This window comes from Lagenorhynchus albirostris, chromosome 11 (genome assembly GCF_949774975.1).
Source record: "Lagenorhynchus albirostris chromosome 11, mLagAlb1.1, whole genome shotgun sequence".
Classification (NCBI taxonomy): domain Eukaryota; kingdom Metazoa; phylum Chordata; class Mammalia; order Artiodactyla; family Delphinidae; genus Lagenorhynchus; species Lagenorhynchus albirostris.
In genome coordinates this window covers 101792620-101820562 of record NC_083105.1, presented here as the reverse complement: position 1 = coordinate 101820562, position 27943 = coordinate 101792620, and the positions used below count along the sequence as shown (strand labels likewise).

The following is a 27943-nucleotide window of genomic DNA, read 5'->3' as shown; positions in this document are numbered from 1 at the left end:
GAGATCACGAAAAAGACATGCGCTGAAAATGAAACCCCACAGCTCAAGAAAAGCAAGTTTGGTTTATTTGAATGGTTTCATCTACAAAGGTAACAAACGGAAACAGAAAGCGTGTCCCCCGGGGTTTATCCCAAACGCACGGGTTGACGGGCTGCCAAGAACCCCCAAGGTTTGAATTTAGTCTGTTTTTTTAAACAGTGTACATTGTTAAATAATGTAAGGAAAACACTTATAATTCAGAAAGAATTTTTTTAATGTGGAAAAAGATACTCAAAGTGTACTATTAACACAAAAATAATTTAAACAGTTCAGTAGCACTAGGTTCATTCCTCTAGGCTTCAGTTATTTCATCCACAGGAGGGGAAAAAAACAGTAAATAAAAGCAGTTCTTACTTTCCACCTGTGAGTGAAGAGATCTCAAAATGATTAAACCCAAGAAACAAAATAGTCACGTGCTGCACTCTGGCTCCTCCTTCCTCTGCTGCAAAGCCCTGCCTCCTTGCCCGGGGTCCGTTCCCCACTTCCTTGGTGCTTCTTGTTCCGTCCTTACTCTTGTCATCTCCCGAGGATTATAAGCAGAGAAAAAGTAAGTAAACAGTTTCGAAGCAAAGCTTGGAACGCCTGCCCTTTTCATTTCTACCTTCCTACAACCTTCAGCTCTCATTTGCATCTTTGGGATCTCGGCTAACTTAAAGAAAATGACCACCGGAGGACAGGACAGCCATCCAGGCTCTTCCTGTCATGGGGATTCCTGGGATGTGCCACTGAGGTGGGTAAGAGGTTGGAATAGGTCAGTTTCCCAGCTCAAGAGTCAAGACAAGAAGCACCCCAAAATTAAGAGTCCTGGCTTCTTTCCCCACCTTCTGGGAGAACAGAGATCCCAAACTCAGGCAATGAGGAGAGTATTTCCTGAAAGTTCTGAAAGTAACAGAAGTGCCCATTACAACTAGGCACAGCACTAAATAATACTGGTTGGTTGCAGTTATTACTTCAGGGGAATATCTGTTTACAGAGAACGTGAGAATGTCAGCTGTTAATTCTAGAAATAAGGTGGTGCAAGAGATTATGATCCTGCAACCATTTGGACATTATATAGGAAGCGGGTAGGAATAAGCATTCTTTCCTACAATGCTTAATTCAGATGTGGGTCCACTTTCCACAAACTACAGTACCCCAAGCTGAGAAATACACGGGACATTTGCACCAAGAGGGAAGCAATCCAAATGATTTTTCTTAGAACAACTTTCTCCATCTGTGACATTTCACTATCACATTTCCTAGCTTAAAAACTAGCGCCCACCCCCCCCAACCCCACCCCGTGCCCTTCCCTTTATATTCAGCCATTTCTTCCAGGTCTCCTCTGCTCAAGCCCAGCTCAGGTAAGTAAGGCTTATGGCAGCCACCGGCCAAGCATCACCTATCTTCAAAACAAGTCTGTTCTCCCATCCCGTAGTCTTTCTTTTTCTTTCATCACTTATCGCATACCACACTCAATCTTGTAAATTGCCCGATTTTGTGACAACACCCCTCCTCACCTGTCCTGAAACAGAGTTTTCTGCTTTTAACCACTACTGTCAACTTCTCACCTGCTCATCTTACACCTGCTCTAGACAAAATTGTTGAATGACTTGAAAAAAAATACTCCTTCAATTTCCTTATTGCATAATCCACTGCTGGGTCACATGGACCCAAGGTTTCCTTCCATACGCCCTTTTGCTGACTGGGGTCTGATGAGAAGTTGATGTTAACGGCAGAAGCAATAGAAGTCCAAGGCACTAAAACATCCAGCAAGCAATACTGGGAGAACAGAAGTATTCAAGTACAGTAATTTATACAATTTTACATTCACATTTATTTATCTAATACAATGGAAATACAAAGGAGAAAGTAAAGTCTCAATAGGTAAAGGACAGAACTAGCTTTTTTCAACTTTTTAAACCTTTCATATCTTACTTTTAAAACTACTGTTGTCCAACAACATTTATATATCACAGTGTTTCCACATCAAAACTGATGGCAAAGTTACATGTCCGCAGGGAACTTACTTTTGTTTTCCTAATGGCTAATGCTGCAGTCAAAGCTGCGAATACCATCTGCTTAAAGCACTAATGACCTATCGTAAGAGAGGGTTGGAACCTCCGTCCCCTGCTGTTTTCACTGGGTTCTAAAGACTGGCTGGGGTGGGGACAGGGTAGGAGAGAGCCCAATAGTTTAGTTTTTTGTCTTGCGGTTTATGTTCTTGAGGGGATAAGGGACTTGCGGTGGGTACCAAGATTAAGAGCCCCACTACTTGAGAACACAGATGGGCTTTGCTTTTCCACTGAGCTCTCTAGAAGCTTTCTGATCAACACGATTCTCTTTCCGAGCGCTCACTGCTGGGGAGAGATAACAAAGCATACACAAGAAACCTGCTCTTTCTTTCCTTCTCATCCCACTCCAATAAACGGTGAAAGCACAGGGAGATTCTCCACTCTGAGGGCTCTAAGCGGTATTAAACACATTCCTGTCTGGCAAGAAATAACCAGTTAAATGCAGCGCTAGTAGTTAGTAGGTAGGCTTCTTTCCCATCCCCCTTCCACCTGCCCCTCACCACTCCACCTCCTGCCCCCAATCTACTCCGTCAACGCCTCTAGGTCTAAGTGGTCCTCAGGTTGGAACCTGGAGGGTTGCTGATGGACTTCTGCAAGTTGCTGATGTTGAAGTTCTGTAAGGAGGCAGTTCCCACAGGTTGGAACTGGCTAAGTGGCTGTGTTGCTGGGCCGCCCGTGCCGCTCCACTGCGTGCCAAAGGGGGGGGTTGGGAAACCGTACTGCTGCGGGGGGCACATGGGCTTGGGGAAGTGGCCTAGAGAGGTAGCTGATGCTGCAGAGATGGGGGCGGAGCCACCCAGGGTTGAGGTCATGGAGACGCACAGCTGACCGGGTGCAGAGAACTTCCTCGCCATGCCAGGGCCCTGAGGAGAGAACAACGCCGTGTGAAGCTGGTGTGGGTGTGAAATGGGTGGAACTGAGACAGAATTCCAGAAGCGGGCTGCTCTCATCTTGCAGGGGACACTGAAAACAACACCCAGACAACCTTCCATCATAATTATTGGCTCTTTATATTTATCAAATACTTGTTCTGACTGGAGGTGGGTGGTGTCGTGTGTGTGTAGTTCAGAGTGTGAAAGGAAAAGGGAAGAAAAAACTGAGCTGACCGATACAGAGCTCGGGATTCAGGGCAGGAAAACTAAAAGGGAACCTGGGTGATTTTTGTCTTGTTTTCTTAAAAGTGTTAAAACTCATGAGCTACTGAAGAAGGTCCCTCATATGAGCGAGACACGTGCTCACTGATACTCTGATGGATCCGGAAAATGGCAAAAGGGGCAGACTGACCTCGTAACTCATGTGTCCTTTGCTTCCTCTCCTGCCTGAGAGATTCATGGCGTCTCGGGCCCAGTTGTCCACCAACTTGTGCAGGTCATCTGTGAACGTGCCCTTCCTGCTGGACGTCATGGCAGGAGGCTGAGCCTGGGCGGCCTGACTGTTCACTGTTCCCCCAACGGTGTTTGTGCTGCTGGTCCCTAAAGTCAGAAGAAGAAACAGAGTACAACCATTAAAAGAGGCTTGGGTTGTAATTTCAGGGAGAGGAAAAACTTCCGAGGATGATGAATGGCAAACCACGGAATGGGGAGGGTGAAGTGGGAAGCCATGCAAGAAAAGGAAGGTTCCAAGGTTCTTATGTAGCCAAATGCTCTGGCATCACAGGGTAATGGAAACAGGTTCTCTTCAGGAGCTCCAGACGAGGCTGAGCAACTCCGGATGAGGAAAGGCACAGAGGGCGGGGACCTCCTCCTGCCCATTCTCATGGCATCCTGGAGCGCAGACACTTGCTGCTGGGCCTCTATGCCCAGCATCACCTGGGGGAGAGGAGAGCTGTGCGGTGTGGCCAGTGAGGCTGGCTGCTCTAGAATGCTGCAGAACAGGGCAAGAGAAGGGGATCCCTGGAGCACTGGGCAGGGTTCATGGAGGAGTTAAAGGAACGCAAAGACAAGCCCCAGGAAAGATGGGCTCCCAAACCACGTGGGACCATCATGGTCTTCAGCCATTCTTTCACAGAAAGGGGCGACAAGAGAAAGCGTGCTCTGGTCGGAAACCTTTTTCACCTGGACCCATAAACATGAACTGCAAACGCAAACTTGCGAGAGTTAAGGCTTCAACGTCTCCCCATTTCCTTTGCGTAAAGAACCAGGAGCGCTCAGGAGGAAGGCTCTCTACGGTGTGCCTGAGTCTTTCAGCTCCAGGAAGGCGTGGCTTCCCAAAGATGACCTCAGTTCCGCTGCTTTAAGGCCTCTACGGCCCCCACTCCCCAGAAGAGCAAGCACTCTCATGCGCGCCCGGCTGAGGCAGGGGTGCGGAGGGGGAGGACGCTTTGGGGCTGTGATGAAGGAACTCTATTTCTATGGTTTGATGAGAAAGAAAGGAGTCTGTGTCCTGCCTGATTTCGGCTCTGCTGGAGGGCACACTGGCGATTATTCGAAGAGGCGAGTTTTAGGGAAGAGGGAAAGAAAAGTCACGTCTTGTGTTTTCCCGTCACCCCCCACTTTCTTACCAGATCTCACATTTGCTGCAGAATAAATGAAAGCTGTTGGGGTAGGCTGTGAGCCATTAGGACTTAAGATCCCCAACTACTGCCAGGGCTAGATATTTAAATGCATGCATCTTCCTGCTTTCAAGATCCAAGCAGCACCAGAGCACAGCAGCACACTGGAAGCAACTCTGCCATGTAGAAGCCCCCTGTAATCCACTGCTGCTCTCGAGGCCGGTTCGCACCCTGCCACCCAGGAATGGCACACCCGAGCACACGTGTCCTAGAGGAACAGCTATTCTGAGGTGAAGCTGCAGAGTGCGAGGGGCACGTGCTTCTTATCACCAAGGCAAGACAAGCCGGGCCGACTGCACGTGTTGTCAGCTCACTCTCTCAGTGCCCGCCAGAGCCACGGGGGCTGCTATCACACACACCGTGTAAAGGGAAGAGTAAGCTCCCTGTGGAACAGGAGGCCCAGGTGCAAAGTGGAAAAGCACAGGAGACAGCGTTCCTCGAACAGCAGCAGTGAGACAGCGCTGGGGCGGGAAGCGCAGGCAGCGAGGATGGCGGTCGTGCTAATGGCGGATCCCGAGAGCAAGCACATCACATGCATGAGGACCGCCATCCTCCTTGAATGACAGCTGCTTCGCGAGCTTGATGGTGAGCGAGACGATGAAAACAAAACATAATCACAAGTGAGCAGAGCTGTCAAAAGCCAAATTCAGAAGCTTGCGGAGCTGAGCACTGCCGGCCACAAACTGCTCGTGCTAGAACCACACCCTCTGGTCTCATGCCAGTCGCCGCTGATGCTGAGGCCCCTTTATGGCCTCATCTTGTTACACGACACTGGATTCTGAATGTGGGGTTTACACCACGGGGGAGAGTCAGCCTCACAGTTCACCTTCTCATTCTGGCTTCTGAAAATAGCTTTCCCATTAAAGGACACAGACGAACACACACATCCCCTTTCTGACCAGGAATTAACTCCCAGGAAGAGCTGACTTGGCTAATAAAGCCCAGGAGAACGGGGAGTGCGTCTGGCCCACTGTAGCACTAGAGTGCTGAAGAGCACTGGTAAAGCAGGTATTTCTGAGAATGCTGCTTGCCTTCCTGAGAGGATATGACTCTCCTTTGAACCTTCTTCAGTTCTGCTGAAAGCTCTAAAAGTCGTGCATCCTCTACCACCAGAAGTTCACTTTCTGACGTTCTCCTGCCGTAATACATGCCCCCACCCCACCGCCGGATCCTAGTAACAACCCTACGAGCCACAGCTTACTGCCCAGTCTCCCAAGCACAGAGTTTTCTGGAGGGGCCTCTCGGTGGCTGCTGGGCTGCTGAACTGTCCTCGCTCTCACGAGAAGCCTCCTGTCTACACGGAGTGTCCCTGCCCTCAGCAGCCCAGCAGCCGCTTCCACTGCGATGTGAGGGCCCAGGCTCTCGCAGGCCACGGTCCCGGCCGAACCCCCGTGGGCGCACAGCGCCGGGCGCACGTTTTTGACTACAGGACTCTCTCCCAAGGAGCCAGGCCTCCCTGAGGCCCCTACGCACATCTGCAGGCGCCTCCACCCACAGCTGTCACAGAGCCAGGGCACGGGGCCATCAATGAAAGCACTGTGAGGCGACCTTGAATCTGGAAGGACAGCCAGTGGCAGCAACTGAGCATGTTAAAGACGACACCAGAAAAGGGTGCAGGACTAGCCGGACGGGAGCTGGGAGTCCGAGAGTCATGAGGCTTCGGGATTCAAAGACCTCAAGCGCAACAGGCTTTGCAATCAAGGGCCGGAAGTAACAGAAAGAAAGGATAATTACTACAGAGCTGGTTGCAAGGACAGACTTTTTTCACCATCTTCCCTGAAGCACAAAGAGAGAGCAATGTGTTAAAGATAAGGAAACATCAGTGTAAAATATTTAGAATCTCCAAACAGCACACAAAGTCCCAGCAAGAGAAAGCAGGAGGGGAGACGGACTGGAGGGACCCGGGAGCCCTGCCACAGATGCCACTCTGTATGATGGACCCTCCTGGCTGCTGGTTCCCGGCTGGCAGAAGTGAGTTTCCACACCCAGTCTTTGTACCTAGAAGAGCGATGCCCTGCACCAAGGTTCGGGATGAACCCCAGTCTCTCTCTGGGTCTCACTGCTTGAATTTCAAACACCCAAGCAGTCTCTCCACCGACCCTGTCCCCCGCTCCTGCTTCTCTTGCCGGGTTGTTAACAAAGCACTCAATTAAATGCATTAACAATTCTACCACAGGAGGCTGACAGATGGTACCATTGTTACAGTTTTAATTTAAATTGGCTAACACTCTATTTCCACATCCTAGACATACAATACTAACCCTTTCCCTCCTAGAAAAATCTTTAAAAATATGTGGAAAACAAGCAACTTTTGAACATAAATAAAGCATTAAGCCAAGCTGTGCTTCCAAACCATTATCTATTTTGAAAGCATAGAGTAAAGCATCGGAGACTAGTTAAGACCCCATGCCTGTGAGCCCCGGTTCTCTTTCCATATTTGCTTTTTTTTTTTTTTTTTGGCCTCGTTGCACGGCTTCCAGGATGGGATCTTAGTTCCCTGACCAGGGATTGAACCTGGGGCCACGGCAGTGAAATCACCGAGTCCTAACCATGGGCCCTCCATATTTGCTTTAAACCTGCCTCTTCTGATTTGTTCATCAAGGCTTACGTGATGTACACTGACATGCCTTCAACAGAGGTAGGGCCTCTAATTTTAAGACCCAAAAGGAAGTGATAAAATTTAATACTTCTAATCACTTTCACCTGAACAACAGTGTAATACCACCTACCTTTAAGAGTGTGATGAGAATTTACTGAATTATTTAATCTGAAGTGGTACCTGTCACCACTACACTTCCTTCACAAAAAAGCCTTGGTTCTCTTTCTTCCCTCTTAGACATTTCAGGCTACATAACACAGGCCTGACACATCACACTTTATTTCAAAACACTTGTCTCCTACTGTTAATGTCTTTTCCTCTTTCTAGCTGGACATATAAATAAAATGCTTACTTAAGTGTCAAGGAGCTAATATTCTTGGTCCAGCTTAGCCTTGCCAGAAAAGCTACTGATCTCAGTGCTCAAAAACCTACCAAATTGGGGCTTCCCTGGTGGCGCAGTGGTTGAGAGTTCGCCTGCCTTTGCAGGGGACACGGGTTTGTGCCCCGGTCCGGGAAGAACCCACATGCCGCGGAGCGGCTGGGCCCATGAGCCATGGCCGCTGAGCCTGCGCATCCGGAGCCTATGCTCCGCAACGGGAGAGGCCACAACAGTGAGAGGCCCGCGTACTGCAAAAAAAAAACCCTACTAAATTGGGTAAGCCTTCCACCTCCCTCTTTGTTAAACAGCCCTAGACCAGTGCCCAAGGACCTCTGAACCATACTCAGAAACAACGATGGTCCGAGCACATGCATTTAAAAAGCACTTCAGTAACCACATCAGAAGTTTGAGGCCTTAACAGAGAAGATCTTTACCTGAACTCTAACAAAGGTTTTCTACTTGAGCCTTATTTTTGTTTAAAAAATTTTTATTTCAACATACGTTTACCGACTACCTGCTACGTGCCAGGTAGGTGTGGTTTAATCAGAGAGAAATAATGTCTTGTGCCTGTGATCTTATCTGATTTGTGTAGGACCACCTGCATTCCACACATGGGGAGATGGGCTGGAGAGGTTGGGTGACTTGCTATTGTGCCCTGTTCAGGGGAAGAAAGCTGAGAAATCCCAGCATTCTTGTTAAAAAGCCCATTTTTGCTTGCAGGTGCTGGCCCTTCAGTCTTTAGTAAGCCTTATAAGAAGAACTACACTGAAACCCTTTCTGAAATTCTGATTTCATGGAGTTACAGGGTAGTGGTGGTGAAAACATCCAATAAAGAGATTCTAGCATCTTCTCAATTGATAGATGGTTATGCTTAATTGAGGGGAAAAAAAAAAGATTCCAACCTACTCTGCAGAAGAAGAGAAAAATAGGGTGTAACTTTTCCCTGGTACCAGTGGCCAAGATGCTTTCTGTGGCTTCTAATGCCACAGCAGGGGGCAGTGCTGAGCAGGACTGTGAGCCCAGATTTCGCTATGCTGAGCGACCCCGTGCCCTCTGTCATGGGCCTAGGAAGAGGCAATTCTTCCAGAAACTTATTTTGATGTTTACAGAAACCTATTGTTATTTCTACATCTTTTATCATAATTAACAGAGACCCAAACTTCTGAGGGTAATAGTAGTTCAGCCAAGACAAATGCACATGGACTGCGTGAAACAACAGATCCAAGCGGCAGAAACACAAGGACAAGGAAGGAGTAAAGGTGTTACACACAAAGAGCCAAGCAGGGCGTACTCAGAAATCGGGTCCTCCTGCCACCAGGTTTGAACGTCACCTGCTCAGACGCACAGTTAAACTTCGCACAGCCTGTGAGAGGGGAAGAACAGGGAAGAATGGGGAGAGAAGAGACAGAACACAGCTACGAGACGTTAGAACCCGAGGCTGGAGAGTGAGATGCGCTAGGACAGCACACAGAGGAACGAGCTTCCAGGACAGGCCTGGACGTGGGGCAGGAGGGTCAGGCCGCAGTCCCGCCACCTGCCTAGACCGAGCGCCTCCCCCAAGGACACTCATCCTGCTGGGAGGCGGCCTAATGCCTAACTTCTGTGGCGCTGTGGCGAAAGCACCTACTTCACTATCTAGATTCCTGATTTCACTCTTCTCCACCCACATGCCCAACTCCCTTCAGCTTCTAGATCTAATGTTACCAGAAGGTCTTTCCTCTACAGGAATGTTCTGAGTGATCATTTTATTAAACATTTGTTTATTAACCTCTATTTGGGAAGTAGATTATGGGTAAAAACTTGAATGGACTTCAATTCATTTTAGTATGTGTCTCTCATACTTAGAAATTTTAGAAGTCTACGCTGGCTAATCAAATGCATTAACTTTCAGAAATGGCTGAAACTCCTTAGAATGTGGTCCAGGAAATCCCAGTCTAGTCCTAAAGCATAAGCCCCAGATCCCGAAGGAGTCACTCATCTCACTGAGGCTTCACAGGGCACAGGTGTCACTTTTTACTGTAGTCCCTTGAAAAAACCTATTTCCACCCGATGGGAGCAGTGATCCCACCCACTCCCCTTATAGCCCAAAGAACCATGTGGGTACCGTGCGGCTGGTTCCTGGTCAGCTGCTCCTCCAACCCACCTGAACAGGTTCCTCACCAGGCTTTTGTCCCACATATGGCAATATGTCCATTTTAATGTTCTTGGAAGATGCTGGCTGCTCTGATTTCTTACCTTGACCTGGAGCAGAAAGGCTTGGTACTGAAATGGCACCATCACTGGTGAAGGCTGAATACAGGTTGTCACTGGAGGGAGATGGCTTAAGGGGCTGTAACAGTTGATTCTGCCCCGTCTCTGGGATGTTGCCAGGAGCGGGGAGGGTCTGCTGCGGGTGCAAGACTGAAGCTGCACTCTGGCCAGACAGGTTACCTGCTAAAAGACACAGCGGCATGAGGGAACGTGCACAGCCTTGCAACCGCACCTGACAGGCACTGTCTTTCCTCCAATGTGTCCCACTGACGGATTAATAATGGGCCAAAAACTATAGGAGATCAAAGAGCAAGGGTCTCACTGACAGGAGGGGAAGTGGGATGTAGCAGGAGACTCAACAGGCAACAGGGCTACAGGACCCCATCCCTGAAGATGCTGAGCCATAGACAACTTGGATGATTCCAAGTCTAAGCTGAGTAAGAAGACTAGCATGTGCAGTGGACATGAGAGAATTCCACTTTGCAATCTCAGCATTGCCTTTTTTACCCTCTTATAAACACTGAGTTGGATCATGATACAAATTGGTTCCAGAGACAGTCTCTGCTTAGTCTTTCCTGTACATGTGTCAGATCAAGTACAAAAGAGATGTCGAAAATGATGTAGGGATTGGAGAGTAAGGCATATTTAAAATTATTCTTAAAAGGTGGCTTTCAATCATTAGCCAGGTGGCCTGAAATGGACTAACTTCTCTATTCCTTAGTAGCTAGTGGCTAGAAGTCCACGCAAAAAGAAGGTCAAAATTGGGATCAGAACCTGAATTAGCTGCTATAGCTTATCATCACATGTCTCCTAACAAACTGGTTCTCATGTGCTAGAGAAAAGCTTGGGGTCTCTGAAAGCTTCCAGAGAATGGAAAGCTGTTAAGTTTACAACTGCTTTCCAACATATTTATATTAGAACTGAAGAGCAAGTATGAGGTATAAACTTTTTTTAGCTGCTTTTACTTTTCAACTAGTTATCTGTTAACATTACCATAATTTCACCAAATGGTAAAAACTCGCTATCATAATAAAAAATAGGCAAACTACAATTCATTTCCAGAGATTATGATTTAACTATTTTTTTGATTATAAACACTAGCAAGTTCTTTATTCCAATACAGATAAATAAAACAAAAACTTTAGCCAAGGAAATTATCATATGACATACCCAAATACTTACATGAAATTTACATTCATCCCTGTTGTAATTATGACCAATTCATTCATTAAAAAGGAAGAATCTACCTGGACTTTACTAACAAGAACAATGAATTTTCTCTCAACTGCCTACGAGCTTGGTGAAATGTGAGCTCCACGAGTTAGCAGGCAAAGCTAAGTGTTTTATCCTCATCAACAACTATAAACGGAGGCAAAATGGATTACAAAGGAATAGGTCATAGCACTGACCTGTCTTCCATAAACTCAAAAGACGTTCTATAAATACGGGGAGTAGACAAGGCAAGGAAGCAAGCGTATTAGGGAAGTCAAACGCCTTCGAAATTTAACAAATGTTCCGTAGGTTATATACACATTTGGAGACAAAAACATAAGATGGGACACCCATGGCTGACCTGGTCCAGGGCTTTTATTCCCCAAGGAACTGCTGCGACTAGACTTGTTGCCTTTGCTTTTGGTGGGTCGCCTTCTTCTCCCTGCAAGGGGGGCAGCTGGGGGAATGATGACAGCAGGAGGAACCTTGCCCAGTTTGGTATACAAAGATTCAATTTCATGCTTCTGGCGACTCTGCAGGTCTTGAATCTCTTTAAGATGTCTATGAAAGACAACCAAGCATAATTCAAAAATATAACCACCTTTGTTCAAACAAGAATTAACAACATTATTTAACCTCCATTCACGTATTTACTCACCAGTGGATCCTTCCCCCAAATGTACTGAATCTAACTGCTGTCACCTTGTGATTCAAGTGTGTCAGCTCCTCTTGCTGGCCTGCGTTACCCAAGCCAAATTCCAGCAAGCTCCTAGCCAACCACAAATGGTTGGTGATGTGTTAGGACAAAGAGATTTCCTGACTTGGAAGCTCTACACAGGAACACTGAACTTGCGAACCGGACCCAGTTCATCAAACGTGACCAAGAAAACCTGCTATCGTAATCCATATCCCAGTGTCATTACCAGATTCATCTGGTAGACCAATAATAGCTAAGATGAGGTTCACAACGCAAAAGAGCCACTGACAACAATAACATGCTACGAGTAATGCCAAGGTGCTGAAGCAGTTCTGTAAGAACTACCTTCAGACAGCCAGCTCTTGTACACCCCACCCTCTAGCTCTGGGAGCCAGCTCTTCATACGGCTCTGCTGGTACCCTTTCACAGGAGAAACGCACGTACTTTTCTCGTAGCCGCCGCAGCTCTAACTTCAAGTCCTCATCTTCAATATCTGATTCATTGTCGCTGCTCATGTAAGAGGAGTTGAAGGAATGACTCAGGCCCTGGACAGGGAGGCTCTTTGAGCTCAGCTGCGGGGAGTGCGGACTCCCTGAGCCATCGTCCACATCCCGAGCGAGGAAGGCAGCCTCCAGGTCAGAGGACGGCCCGTTCAGATGTGAAGCCTCTGACAGTTCGGGCTTCTCTTTCTTTGGTATCACAGCAGGAAGAACGTCATGTCCCAAATCCAGAAAAGGAGGAGATACCACTGGTCCCTCCTTCTTTGCCTCAGTAATCTCGTCTTCGGTTCTTGAAACAGAGAAACGACCGACTTTGCTTGCTGTAGTTGTCACCTGAAAACGTCCAACCTTGGTTGGCTGCCCAGTTTCAGGAGTTTTACGGGCGCTACTATCTGGCATATCTGAAGAGACGCCACGGACGGCTATCCCATTGGGCTCTGGCCTCACCAGGGTACTCTCTGGACTACTGCTTGACAGCACTGAGGACTCTGAAGTACTGGATTCAAAATGAACAGACTTTACATCTTCTGACTTATTTTTACCCTCTTTCTGGGGATCATCCATTGCAACTGAAACCTGATGGAAAGAGACCAAAAGTGAATCACTTTATTTCCCAGTCTGAGTAGGCTGATTGTTTGCATAGCCCCTCCATCTCTGACTGTGAAAATAAACTGAATACCATTCACTGTAGAGCATGACATATCTATACTGAGATGTACAGATGAGATGTAGATTCTGAGTGGCTGGCTAAGCTAAGTAAGTAAATTATTTACTTTCATATCTCATGTTGTGCACAGGACTCAGATTACATCTTAATGAAAATATAAATAACAACAGGTCATGGAATATTGAAGGTTGCTTGTGAACAAGAAAAACTACAAAGATTAAATCCAATAAATGTTAAATGCCAGCTAAGCTTCAAGAATCAGCACAACTAGCTGGTGCTAAAAGAAGGATATAGATCGTTGTCCTAGTTCGACAATGTATTATAAATACAAACTCAGGGCGGTGACAAACTCTGAGAAACTCAGTTTACAAATGAGAAAAACATGACCTAATATCCCCAACTTCAATTGCTATCATGAGAATAATAAGAAAGCAGGTGTGAAAACAGAAAAAGAAAAAAAAAGATTTTCAAAGCTTGTATAGCCCTATGTACTAAGCCAGAAAATGTTCACTTGTTTCCCAACTGGGAAAATACAATTAGATGGTATTATTTGATGATGACTCAGTATTTTCACTTTGGAAATTAATCCTAAGAAAATTATCCTAAACATGGAAAATGTTTTTATATACAAAGACGTTCACTGTTACTTTACTTACTGTGTTGGAAAAATCAGAAACCACCTAATGACTGACAATAGGAAAATGGTTAGATATACCTACTACTAGATGGGAAAAAGCTACAAAGTATCAATATCATTCAGAGGAGAAGCAGGGCCAATTTTAGATATACACATGTACAGAGCAAAAGGAATAGAAAGAAACACACCCCAAAAAGTAATCCCAGGGGGGTGGGGTGGAAGGATGGGCAGACAGTGTGACTATCTACTGTTTTCTCTACTGTTCTAAATATTCTTTATTTTCTTTAATTAGCATGTATTATTTTTAAGAGAGGAAAATGATAAAGAGCTAAAAACTGCTTTATATAAAAGAAATATATCATTGATGGCAATTCGGTCCTAAAAGGTAGATAATAATTTTATTATATACACACTCCCCCCAAACTGGGAATCCCTTTTTTATTATATACACAATCCCCCAGCAGTGACTGTCTTACCTGAAATCGCCCCATCTTAAAAACACCAGTCCCTGAAGTGGGTGCTAGGATAGGACCTTCTGTGACTTGAGACACTGAAACAAGTACATGGAGGAGGAAAAGAACTTAAATCAGCATCTTTTTTTAGTTGGCTTCTTTTTGCTTCAGCCAGAAACACAGCAAAATGAGACTACATATCAGAAGAAGAAAGTTGTTACAGGTAAGGGAGATTTCCTTACCCCCCTTTCCCTGACCCTGTCCAACAAGGGGAAACAGTTACTGTTTGCTTTCCTACTAGACACCTTGAGTGTGAAAGACTGTATCGCTGTGAAACCCTCTACCTTCCCTTGTACACTCGCACAGAGGACATGGCACTGTTTGGAGGAATAAAAGTCACACAGCAGCAAGGCGGCTTCACGGCTTAACTCAAACATGAAGAGATACTATAAAAACTAAGGCTGGGCTTCCCTGGTGGCGCAGTGGTTGAGAGTCCGCCTGCCAATGTGGGGGACACGGGTGCGTGCCCTGGTCCGGGAAGATCCCACATGCCGCGGAGCGGCTGGGCCCGTGAGCCATGGCCGCTGAGCCTGCACATCCGGAGCCTGTGCTCCGCAACGGGAGAGGCCACAACAGTGAGAGGCTCGCGTACCACAAAAAAAAAAGACAAAAAACAACAAAATAAACTAAGGCTAACAGGAAATGACACTACAATTTCATCCTATGATTCAAAGGCAGAAATAAATGAAGCAAACAGTAAGATTTTTACCTAGGATACTAAAGACCCATTTTTTAATGAAAACCAGCTATGACAAACTGGTTTAGGCAACACTTAAGCAAAATCCTGGAGCAAGACAGTGTAAGTGGCAGAATCACTGGTAAGTAGTTTTGAGCCACTTTAAAGCCACCGAGGTCCTCCTCTTTAGGGACAATCACTTGTCTGAGTTTCTTTCTAGAGATAATATATATCAGCATTTTCTTTATTTTATACAACTAGTAGAATATTGATTTTGATATTTTCATTTAATGATGTAACTTAAGAGATCTTTCCATATCAGTCTCATTCTTTTTAATGGCTGCATAGTGTTGTAGTGTATGTATATACATATGAAAAATTAAAAAATGTACCATATTTTATCCAGGCTTCTACTCATGGAAATTTAACTTATTCCGAACTTCTTGTTACTATAAAAGTGCTCTAATATGTATATTCTTATAGATCTGTGAAATAAATACCTAAAAATAGAAGTATTGGGTTGGCCAAAAAGTTCATTTAGGAACCCAAACAAACTTTTTGGCCAACCCAATACTGAATCGCTGTCATTTAAAACACTGACAGACATAAACTGATCTCCAAAAAGGCTGTACCAAGTCACCAGTGGCTTTTAAACTTCTGAATTTACCAAGGACAGGTGAGAAATACAATCACTTGTAGTTTTATTCTGCATTTCTGTTTCATGAAGGAAGTTAAGTATCTTCATGTCTAAGTTTCTTTTTTTTCTGTATCTTTTGATTATTTCTTGGTCCATGCCAAATTTACAGAAATTCTTTGTATTAACAAAACTAGTCCTTTTTGTGATACGAATATACACCACACACATTTCCCAGTTTTCCATTTATCTTTGGACATAACAGTACTTTTTCTCCCCATGCAGAAATTTAAAATCTATTAATGCTTCTGGGTTGGGGATTAAATGTAATAATAACATCTTTCTCTATATCAGGGAGCAGCAAACTATGATCTGTGGACCTAATTTAGCCCACTGCTTGTTTTTATAAATAAATTTTATTGGAACACAGTTAAACTCCTTCCTTTATTTATTATCTATTACTCCTTTTAGGCTACAATATGTTGGATACTTGAGTAGCTATGACAGAGACTGTATGACCAGCAAAACCTAAAATATTCCCTTCCTGGCCTTTTACAGAACAAGTTTGTCAACCCTGCTCTAGACAATTGGAAAAAAAAAAAAGATTCCTTTTGTTTTTGTACAGTCCTATTTTATGAGCTCATTTTCCATCTTTGTTCCATTTTGAATTTACTTTGGCCTAGGCTAGTGATCTATCTTTACTTTTTTCCAAATGGCTGTCCAGTTGTCCCAAACCATTTACTGAAATATCCCCTTTTCTCACTGATTTGAAAGGTCACCTTTTTCATTTTCTACATTACATTTTAGTTTGTCCATTTCTAGACTTTCTAATCTGTTCCACTGACTTTCAAGTCACTTCTTTTAAAATGAGAGCCAATTCAGATTGTGACTGCCTTGAAAATAATTTACTTTAGAAAGGTTTTAAGTGAAATTTAGCACTTAAGGAAGACAGGAAGAAGAACATTCAGGTAATCTTATTAATAGTTGCTCAGGGAATTACATTTATGTCAGGTGGTGTTGAGGAGAATGGATATAATAAAAAGGGAAAAATATTATTAAGCATGAGCTATATAAAATTACATTAAGCATATCTCAATTATTTCACTTTTGATTATAAATGATTCTGAAGGAAAAGGCAACAAAAAATAAGTGTTACATTTCCCAGGTTCTGTGGGACTGATGGTGAAAAGAGATTTACAACAAAACTTTATAGCGCTAGTAGTTGATAATGAACTTATGACTAAGCACATGGTGATAAAAGTTCTAAGAAAACATTTAAGTTGTTGGTATGGACAATTTTTACAAAATTAAGTTGGAAATGTGCCTTTTTAAAAAAGAGATATTTATGGACAGACCAATTCTAGAGACTCCAGAAACAGATTAAAATGTTTGGGGGCTTCCCTGGTGGCACAGTGGTTAAGAATCCGCCTGCCAATGCAGGGGACACGGGTTCGAGCCCTGGTCTGTGAAGATCCCACATGCCGCGGAGCAACCAAGCCCATGCGCCATAACTACTGAAGCCTGTGCTCTACAGCCCATGAGCCACAACTACTGAGCCTGTGTGCCACAACTACTGAAGCCCACATGCCTAGAGCCCATGCTCTGCAACAAGAGAAGCCACCGCAATGAGAAGCCCGCGCACCACAACAAAGAGTAGCCCCTGCTCACCGCAACTAGAAAGCCCACACACAGCAATGAAGACACAACACAGCCAAAAAAAAAAAAATAATGTTTAAACTGATGATGTGAAATCTTGCATCTGTATTTCTACCATCCATGCTGTTCAAACTTATCTATACTTCTATACATCTCAAAAGCCAAGAGGTGGCCAATGAATTAACTTTTATAAATATGCTTGAATTTCCTTGTATCTCTTACCAAGGATTTGGCTGAGCTAATAATAAAAGGGTCTTACGCTAAGAAACTATCATTACTCCCTGGCATGCTACCCCTCAAAAAAAAAGTAAAAAATTCACAACTTTGCTGATATTACATGCTCTCAATATTAGTATCAATGCTCCTCAATCATGAAATACATAAAAATGTTGTTCAACACGGTCTCAAGTACACCTACGAACTCTCGAGAATGTGTCTTTGACATAGTAACCTCTACCATCAATTACAGGAAGGTCTGGAAGTGGGAATACAGAGGAAGAAGGATGCTTCTCACCATCCTTCTGAAGCTGGGCTCCTGCTTCCACAACTGCTGTTGGAGCCACCACGGACACGGGCTGCAAACACACACAGATACACAACATCTTTAGCATCAGTGACTTAAAAAGAGTGACTTTATAACCTAAAAATAAGTCTGAGGTAAAGAAAGACAGGCATTTTATAGATTTTTAAAAGAAATTTTGAGTCTTAACCTCTCCAAACTGCTTTTTTAATTTTTCTCATGGAATGCTCAAAAGTATAACTTGGATATTCATAGAAAAAGTAGTTTTAATCAGAACATTATTGTGTCACAAGCCTAAAAGGAAGAAGTTAAGACTTCGAACTTAAAGTATAGCCTCCTCCAAAGCATAAACACAAAGTCCATAGAACTGATCGGTGGTATGATTGTAACCACAGGTAAGACAAGAAAAGTGTCTCCCAAATCAAATTTTTTCCATAGTTACACTACTGGGTCAGTGGTACTCTTTCATTCATCGTCTCATTTCTGTCGACTGGAACAAGCAAAGACTCTGATTAGGTGTTAAAGGTATTAATAATGGTCTAGGTTACAGCTTATATTCCAGAAATATAATATATTAGGGTTGTGGGGAGATTTTATCAGAACTCACACCAACTGCAGACGTCAGCACAACGGTCTCTGGACTGAGCGTTCTTCTCAGCTGAGCATCCAGATCTCCCAGGGGCTGCTGGGGCTGAAGGACACAACACAGTGAGCACAGCCTCGGGCACAGCCAGAGCCAGCTTACACAGGACACACTGCTTCCTGCTTCGGGGCCACACAACATAACACGCGTCTGCTCACTCAACATTAAACTCAAAAATATCCTAAGTTCAACTTAGTTGTAACTGCTTGAATGAATTACCAAGCTCTCAAAATTTTACTGTCAAGTTCTCAAGCCACAGAAAAATTCAGTTACATTTATGTTTTTACAGTTTTGAAGTCTTCTTTCTTACCTTCTATGTTTGATGTTACTTAGAGATAGAAAAGTTAACTATCTGTCCTCTCCTTAAAAATATATTCTGAAAAATGTATCAAGATTGATTGGTAGATTAACTGTATTGTTCCCTATTTTCTTTTTCAGTTGGGCACATCTTTCTGAGAGCCTGTCCTTATGAATAAAAGATGGCATCACCATACTCTGTCACTATCTTGGCTTCTATCTACCTCTGCCTCTCCAGCCTTCATCCGTGCTTCTCCCTCTATGTGCAGCAGCATCCACTTACCCTCACCCACTACGTATCTAATTTGCAGTTTCTCATCACATTTTGGGCCCTCTTAGGAACTGGAATACATGTTTTTAATGAGAAAATAGGTTCAAGACTTTCACAATGCATTTTTTTTTCAAAATTTAGCAGCCGATGGAATGGGTTCTCTATTGGAGTTATTACTTTATTATGGCAAGTTCCTTAAATTACGTTTTACTGTACATCTGGGATTAAAGAAGTAGGATAAATTCAGACTTCAAGTTAGCAATTTACCATGTTTTTCTTATATCTTATTCTAAAATAAATTCCTAACTTATTTTCAATGTTTACTAGCCTGCCCCATGTCAGAAGTTTTTTCATAGTTACAATGGGATCATACCAAGTACTTTATTTATGGGAATTCAACTAATGTGTAGGGTCGGGGGTAGGGTGGGAAAGGGAAATAATAATTTAAATAGTGCAGGCAATTCTGACCCGTAGTGAGCAGAACTGAGTGTGAGATGGGAATCTCACATTCACGTCACCGGTCTCAGTTCTTCTCGGAGCAGTCTCACGTTAGCTGAGCTGTGTGGTTTTTGTACTTTAAGATATAATACCTGTTTTTTATAAACATGACCCTTACACCCAATTACTTCATTAGGTGGTCACTGAAAAAAAATGTCAAACATTCAAGAGAAAACAGGTTGTACTGAACTCGGAGAAAAAGGGCGTTACCAGTTATCAGGGTGGTAGCCTTTCCTCAGGAACTTTCAGTTAATTTTGATGACATATAATTTTTTACTTCCACAATGGTCTAATCTTTCACTGCTCTACAAAGGTATGAATGACAGAGGAATTATATTTCTTTTGGCAAACTGTCACATTTGCTATCTTCTTTTTTCGTAAGATATGAAAAAATATTAATATCAAATGATTTTTAGATGATTTGCTTCTTACTTTAAGTAGGGCCTGTATCATCAGCTATGGTGTTTTAAAAGAAAGTTTTTACTAAGTCAAAATCAAATAGGAGCCAGAAGGCAAGATCGTGCAATGGAGAATTTAAATGAGCTTGTGAAAGAAAGCAGAGGAACAAAAAGAAATCTGCCAAGTCTTGGGGCACCTGCGTTAGTGAAGGTCCTGGAAAAGGTGGCAGCTGCTCGCTGGGTGGAGTACCAGCTGGAAGTTCAGTGCCCACTGGCAACACCTACAGACACGAAGGGAAATTCAAGTCCATGAGACACTAAGAGTAAAGACTGCACACTGGAGAGCAAACCAACTAATTCAAATGCAGAAGCATAAGAATAAAATGTATCTAGTTAAGGCAAGCTTCTCACCTGGGTTACACTCTGGTATCTACCTTAAAAAAAGGACATTATAATCATGATACTATTACAGGGGTTACTATGACATACCAATAAAACGAACAGAAAAGTTTAGTAGAAGGCGATCCCCTAGTGAAAGCAGAGAGAACAAAGGCTGTTTAGACACAAGAGGCACAGTCCAGATACTCCTGAGCCTCTTATTTGGTACAGTATTATCAGGCTTTCCTGGGAAAACAAAACAGTTCAGAAATAACCATGGGGCAGGTCTGATAACCAAAGGCATCAGAAATCTAATACTATCAAGTAATCTGTATTTTGTCTGAGTGAAGCCTCTATATTACTCTGCTGTAAAAAGAATCTCACATCAATGGCAATGCAGAAAGATGGGCAAAGCATACAATACAGTAGGAGAAACACAGCCTTGTTATTTGGAGATGAGAGACTGAATATGGCAGAATGAGAGGAAGCCACCATAGCAGAACCAAAAAACACTTTCTAGTTATTTTATCCCTAGCATTAGATTAATTTCTCCTCCACCACATCGAAGTCATCACCAACTTCCAACTTTTTATAAACCTCAAATTGTACATCTATGGAATCTGAGCAAGGCAGAAAATTTGCTTCATTCTCATGGAAACAAAAACTGTGAACTGCTGTTACTATGTACAATCGCCAGCAGAAACACTCAGCTCCCTTTTGGGAAACGGATTTCTTCAGTCTGTACCAATTCAGAAATAATGCTTGTATTTTACCTAACTGTTATATACACTCTTAGAAAATCTTACAACATAATTAACCCCCAATCCTGCCATATTTCATAAAAAAAAAAAAAAACCTCATGCTCACGTACATACATCCTAAAATCACCTTCAATCAATTTATTTAATAAATACTGAGTGCCTACCACAAGCTAGGCATCTTTATAACTATACTGCAAGGCTGTATTGTTAAAAGTGTACTTTTGGGGGAGGGGGAGAAGAGTGATCTTATTTTTCAAACTATTTCAAAACAAGAAGCTTACTGGAGGCTTAGTTAAAGGTGGCTTTGGTGCAGCAGTTCCAGGTTTCACTCCTGGTACAGCGCTGACTGGGGTGGAAACTTGCCCAGGAGTGACCGCTGGTATAACTGACGAACCAGTTGTTCCTAAGGGCAAACTGGTTGGTGGTAAGCAAGTACTCGTAGTGGAAGTCATGAGTTTGCTTGGTGCAACGGCAGTGGTTGGGAGGCCTGGTGTGACAGTGGTCTCCATGACGAGTGACGTGTCCAGCGAGACAGAAGCATGCTGAGCTCCAGATGAGCTGTGCTCACTAAAGAGAGACCGCAGTTTTTCCTCTAAAGTCTTTATGTCATCAATCCCAGGAGCTTTGGGTTGGGTATCAGCATCTATTTCAGGACAGTGAGTATGGGGCTGGTTGGGAAGCAAAGCTGGTTGAGGTTGACTATGAATTAGTGTCTGCTGTACGGCAGGCACATTGGCAACAGGTTGTACCAAAGGTGGGATACTAGCTTGGGGTAGTAAAGGTGTGGAAGTAGGTCCTGCCTGGGAAAGGGCAGGAGTAGAAGCCACAGCTGATGGGATGACCAAAGGATGAGCCACACCAGGCTGAGAAACAGCACTAGATACCCCTGCCCCCAGGGAGGAGGGAGAGGAAGATGACGCGGGGAGGGACAAAGCCAATCCGGTCATGCTGCTATGAGATATCTTATCCAGTGCGTGCGCACTAACCACTACAGTCTCAGCTCGAGTAAGAGCAGAGGTGCTGCTGCTGGGTGGAAGGGACGGCTGTGCAGCTAGACTCGGGACTGGAGCGGTTGCCGACACGGATGTTAGCGTGGCTGTCCCAGCCATGCTGCCTGCCACCTGCTGCGACGATACAGGTGAAGGCTTAGCGCCTGGGGCAGCAGCACTGCTCACTGCAGAGGCTGCCGTCACTGAGACTGGTACAGAGGGGAATGTGCCTGTACCGGAAACAACGCTCCCAGGTGTGGGAGCCTGAACTGACTGGGATGTCGCTGATACTGAGATGACTGCAGGCACTGTGATGCTTGACACCACACTGGAAAGTATCGGGGATTCAGATGCAGATGGTACAGGGAGACCACTGGAGGGTATAACACCTGTGCAGGTGGCAACTCCAGCAATCCCCTTTTCAGTGGGCACTGCAACCTCAGACTGAACGGCTGATGCGGAAGCGTCACTAAGAGGGCAGCCCGTGGCAGGGGCTGACGCTGAGGGTACGGCTGCCGCTGTGGCTGGAGCTCCAGCAGGGCTGATCACGGAAGGGGGCACTGCTGGGAACGCTGGCCCCATCGGACGGAAGTTGGCAGGTGCTGTGCTCGGCCCTTCTGCCATTTGCGTATGTCTAAGTTCAGAAAAGGCCTGCTGTAGACTAAGGGATGAAGCAGAGTGAGACAAGCTCATTCCAGCACCAGCAGATGTAGAAGCAGCAACTGCAAAGGAAAATAAAAACTCAGAATCAGTTCTTTTTAAAAAGGTGGGTTCAAAAGACTGTCTGAACAATCTACTTTTGGGATTCCCAACAATGCCACATACCAACAAGGTAAAAAACCTCCCCCAAGGACATGATAGGCTCTAAAACGGCTAAGTGATATAGCAGTTCCAGCAAAAGAAATGATCTTGTATGAATATCTATTTCTGAAAAAACACGGAGTAACCTCAAACGATATACAGCAGCGCTAAATGGAGATACAAACACACAGTGCTGAATCTACACAGTATCAGTCACACGGGCTGTAACTAGTATGGCCACCCTTCTGTGCCCTTTTGCTCAAATCCTCTCTATTCATCACCTATTTCCCTGTCTCCAAATGTTTATCTGTTGGTCAGTCTCAATTTTCTACTATTCTTTATTGTCTATGTCATCATTTGAACTACTGCTTGATGACCAAGCTTCCAATAAAGGAGAGACACAGGATTTATTTATGTATGTGGTAGAAGCAATTCCTTACCTGTATCTGATACTTCACTGAAAATTTTTGATTCTCGTAATCGACTTTCTGGCACAGGACTTACTATAAACCGTCTTCCGGCAGAATGAACAACTTGAGTTAAAGAACTGGTAGGAAGGCCTGCTTAAAAAGAAACAAACCATTTAATTGCATTATTATTATATACATTGTCACTCACACAAAGCTTCAAGATTCCATTATTAGCACATAACTTCTTAGGTCAAAGGTAAGAACAAACAATGGAAAGAAAAAATCACCTATTTGCTGTGGCATGGAAGATGCAGGAATTGGTTGTTTGAACTCTTCCAATTTCTACAACAAACAAAAGTGATTAAATTCATTCTCTCACTCAATCTTAATGAGCAGGCACTAAGCAAATCGCCACATGCAAAAAGAACATAAATGTTGATAATCTCAGTTACAGGTGTAATGTGGTACCGCTGGACATCGTGCAAGGCAAATTTAGCAAATATTTAACATAAACAAAGCTTCACTACAGGAACGGTGAACCTACTTGAGAGCCTGCAAAGCCATAGTCATCCTTTCCCTGGAGACTCTCCAATCCCTGGTCACCCTCTGGCTCCACACTGACGTCCTCACTGAGCATTTCATCAGCTTTTTCAATAATATCCCGCACTTGTTCCACAAATGCCTCTCTCTCCATTGCCAGAATAAAGTCATTGTTCACCTGTCAAAGAAATGTGACATCAGCTTAATTAGCAGTGTTCCCCAAGCTTTAGGTCATTCAATCACCACTTCCATGACTTCTGTCCTATCTGCACACCACCTGTATTATTATTTAGTTAATATGTAAGTTAGTTCTTCAATACCTAGTTAGACATGCCCTACACAAAAGCACCTCTAAATCACAGGTTTGGTGTGCTAGTTATAGTCACACTGAAATAAATATTTAACTGTCAAAATAGTTTACAAAATATTGCATATTTGCCTAGGGCAGTGGATATGAAGATAAAGTATGAAGGAAAAATTCGGAACTCCAAAAACAGACATACCATAATTGTTGCTATCTCCTCAGGGTTGTCACCATCTAAATCAAATTTGAATGTAACCATTTTCCGATTGTGAGTCTCTAATTGACATTCTACTACCCGGTCTCCTTTATTTGAAACCTGAAAAGAAAAAAGAAAAGGTACTTCATATCTCAGAAGAACCATGCTCAGATCTGTTACTGAATGTGACAAAGTAACATAGGTTATCACTTGAACTTAAGCCGAATGTTACCACTATTCCTTGAAGCACTGCTACTTTGCCTCTTAAACTAGGAGCAAGAAAACCTTAAGAAAATATCAGCCTTTCAGCTACTTACACATCTTCCACTGAAGGGTCTGGTAAGAATGTAAGATCTTTGTTTTACAAATAAAAACTCTCTGTATTTTTTTTTTTTAGAAATATGGAATTTAACAGTATCATTTGGGTGATACAAGATCCTAAACTTTCATCAATACACCCAAGCCTTAGAAATATTTAAATGGTATGAACTAACTATATGAAACCCAGAAGTCAGCAATACTTACATTCAAAATTCTCAATTTTGGGCGTGAAGTCTTTTCATGACGAGAGCGACTTCTTACAGATTTGCGATAATGCCGTTTGGTAGTTCTCCCTTCATGCCTTCCACTGGATGATGGGACATTCTCATTGCCGTCACTCATACCTGAAGCAACATCTGAATGTGCACTTCGGAAAAAAAAAGTTCAGTTTACGATGAGATTTAAAGGTGAGACATTTTAAAGTTTCCTACCATCCTATCCACCAGTCAAGAAAGGAGAACTGTACTGTCACATACCTGTCTACAGAAGAGACCAGCGTAGCAGGCTGGGCAGGCTGTGGCTGAGCCACTGGAACGGGCTCTGGAGGAGCCACCTGAGAGACGCCCTGAGTGCTCTGTAAACAGAAAGGATAATTCACACCTTGGCAGTAATATACTTTATTTATTGTCGACCATCCCCAATACGCTACTCTTCCTTTCCTTATCCCTCCCCTAAGTCCTAGAAGCACTACATTTACTAATAATTCTTAATATTCAGCATCTGCAGACAGTCATCTTAAAATTGCAAAGGAAATTTCTAAAGCTAGTCTCTGGTACAGACTGCACAGTGTGTCATCAGCCAAAACAGCTGCTAGTTAGTGAGAAACTACAACCTGCCGTGCAGCCAGCATCTCACCAGAATGTGCAACAGGGCAGGCAGAGCAAAGTGCAAAGACAGCTCAGAGCTTTCTCCAAGAGGGGCAAAAATGATCACCGGGAGCACAGCAGGGTAAGGTATTCTGGTGACTTGCCAATGGCAGGAGTTTGTGAAAGGATAAGAACAATGGCTGAAGGGCTAGCTAAAGAAGTGAAGTGCTAGCAGCGTTATCTCCTCCAAGGCACACTCACTTCCCAACAGAACAGCCAGTGGCAACAAGGCCCCACACTGGCATTTCACTTGGCTGCAAGAAGAAGTCATTCAGAAGTTAGTTCGCAATAGTTTCCAAGTGCATTCTAAACCAGGGAAAACTGTATTTCTCCTTTGTCATTTTTATCCCATTATACATATAGTTTAGACATAAACATGCAGGAATTCCATTTACCTCCAGAGCTGCTTGCTGGGAGGATGTAGTGGGGGCTTGTGCTAAACTCACTGCTGGCTGGGACACTTGAACCTGTCCTCCTATACTGCCCACAGGAACCAAAAGGCTTGATTCCACATAAGGCTGCACCACTGTAGGAAAGTAACCTGGTGCAGCCAGTGCTTCTGCCGGCATGGGAGGGGACAGGACTGTAGAAGGAATGCACACAGAAGCCACGCTGGAAGAGGGAGCAAGATTTGAGTCTCCTGGGTACTGTGCTGGCAGTCGAGGTGGGAAGCCCTGTGACAGAAACGAGGAAGGGGAATTAGTGCAGGTTGGGTCATCAAATGAGTAAAACAGCAAGACAAGCAAGAAAAAAAAAAGAAAAAAAAAAAAGGGAACATAGTGAAGAAAAGTAGCCTGATCTTTTTCTAATAATTTAAAGAAGATTCTTGAAATGAAATGGTTAACTGATTTCAATTTAGGGGACAGGACTGTACACAACTATACTTTTAAGTTGCTATTTTTTTCCCTCCTGGAGACTATTTAAATAGGAGGAATAGACATAATTCCTTCTAGAAAATACCTACTTTCTACCCAATCAAACAGGAGAATGCAAAAACTCTTCAAGGTATCAGTCATTCCAGTCATATAATGACTTGCTAATATTCTAAATCTAAACCCTGAAACTTTTTACTGATACCATGTCGGCTACCCATATTTACTCTTCCCATAAAAAAAAGCCTGATATATTCTATTATTAGCCATATCTAGCTTTCAATCAGCTTACACTGAATATTGAGAGAACCATTTTTCTCCCAAGAGATGTCTTGGGAAAAATGGAAATGAGTCATCAGACATCATCGCCCTGTCCTTTCTCAGAATTTACTATTTTAGCATCTCTGGTTGAGATCAGCAACTTTTGTTATTGTTAGTTATTCTGATATTCAGTTATTAGGTTTTTAAGTCCTTGATGTTCTATCATTAGAACCAAACCCTCTGGTGCCCTCCTTCTCACCAGCCAACACGGTACCTGGTAGAGAACATCTCCAGAGGGGAGTGGAGCCTCAGCAGTCTGCCCGAGGTTAGCGGCTATCCCCATGGACTGAACTGCTGGCTGCAGGAGCTGCGGGTGAGCCTGACTTGGCAGCTGAGTCACAGGCTGCAGGAGGGTGGGAAGCTGACTAGGGACCACAGCGGGTCCCCCTGGGACTGCAGCTGCTGGAGCAGAGGAAGCCAAGGTAAGCAGAGGCTGATTAATGCCAGCTGCCATGGTGACAGGAAGCGAGGAGAAAGCTGGCTGAGGAGCTGAGGGGATCTGAGAAACAGAGTACTGGGGGAGTGAGGAAGGCGGGAGTGGCTGTCCCACAGGGAGGAAGTGAGCACCAGAATGGACTGGAACGACTGAGGGCTGTGTCGCAACTGGGATCTGAGGTTCGCCTTGGATAGTTGGTACTGGCTGGGAAACTGGAAGCTGGGAAGGTAAAGAAAAACAAAACAGACAGACTTTAAAAAAAAAAAAGCAAGGCTGCCAAAAGCAAGACTTATGTATTAGCCAAAAGGAAAGAAAATTAAAACAAACACCAAACCCTTGCATACATTAGTGTAAGTTAATGTGCCACATAAGAGCAGGGAGAGGACAACAGGAGACAGGGAGGCTGACAGACTGGCTGCTGTTTCAAATCTTTTGTGGCAGGAAATTTTGCTCATGCTTCATCGTTCAACAACAAAGAGAACCCTTCCATATGAAAGGTTGTTTTCTTTACAGCCTGGCTGAGATATGTTTCACATACCATAATCCACTGGTATGTTTGCTGTCACTAAATCTACAACTGATACTACAGTGATGACTGAAATTCAAAGGACTTCCTTCCCAGTGGAGTTAGAGCTCATCCATAGTGCTTCCACAATTCTTAAGTCTAACACAGGCCTGTAAAAGTAGGTCTAATTACTATATTTCACTGATTGTACGATGCAATCATCCCTTTCCACCACCTGGTCATTTTAATGTTTATGACATTAAGATATATCTTACAATTAATGGTATGTCAGTTCTCAGTGTTACATAAAATAATGGTGCATTTTACAATGGACAGTATCTCAGATGTGATGAAATATGACAAAAACAATACAAGCACAAGCTGCCCCGATGTTAAAGCTGAAAAAAGGTCATTCAGAAGAGCTTATCTTCTACAGGGTTACTTTTCTTTCTTTTTTTTTTTTTTAATATTTATTTATTATTTATTTGGCTGTGTCGGGTCTTAGTTGCAACACACAGGATCTTTAGTTGCAGCATGCGGGATCTAGTTCCCTGAC

At 43.8% G+C, this 27943-nt stretch overlaps 1 protein-coding gene across 28 annotated transcripts in view; it reads right to left on the bottom strand.

Moving 5' to 3' along the window:
- Positions 1-43: 43 nt before the first annotated feature.
- The window catches only part of WNK1 (WNK lysine deficient protein kinase 1), a 135895-nt gene continuing 107995 nt past the window's right edge, over positions 44-27943 (bottom strand). For 10 of the 28 annotated variants that reach the window (XM_060164374.1, XM_060164376.1, XM_060164384.1 and 7 more), the window contains 20 exons: positions 26661-27101; positions 25649-25927; positions 24864-24961; positions 24592-24754; positions 24070-24186; positions 23571-23744; positions 23314-23368; positions 23057-23179; positions 21108-22537; positions 19885-19968; positions 18188-18271; positions 17575-17635; positions 14059-14132; positions 12223-12854; positions 11443-11642; positions 9855-10049; positions 8890-8982; positions 6376-6417; positions 3375-3562; positions 44-2953 (listed from right to left, as the gene is read on the bottom strand). In XM_060164374.1, coding sequence (XP_060020357.1) covers positions 2636-2953; positions 3375-3562; positions 6376-6417; positions 8890-8982; positions 9855-10049; positions 11443-11642; positions 12223-12854; positions 14059-14132; positions 17575-17635; positions 18188-18271; positions 19885-19968; positions 21108-22537; positions 23057-23179; positions 23314-23368; positions 23571-23744; positions 24070-24186; positions 24592-24754; positions 24864-24961; positions 25649-25927; positions 26661-27101 — 4851 coding nt within the window. In that variant the 3' untranslated portion in view covers positions 44-2635. The remainder of the gene's footprint in view (positions 2954-3374; positions 3563-6375; positions 6418-8889; positions 8983-9854; positions 10050-11442; positions 11643-12222; positions 12855-14058; positions 14133-17574; positions 17636-18187; positions 18272-19884; positions 19969-21107; positions 22538-23056; positions 23180-23313; positions 23369-23570; positions 23745-24069; positions 24187-24591; positions 24755-24863; positions 24962-25648; positions 25928-26660; positions 27102-27943) is intronic. The other 18 variants (XM_060164386.1, XM_060164394.1, XM_060164395.1 and 15 more) reach the window with 9 other exon arrangements.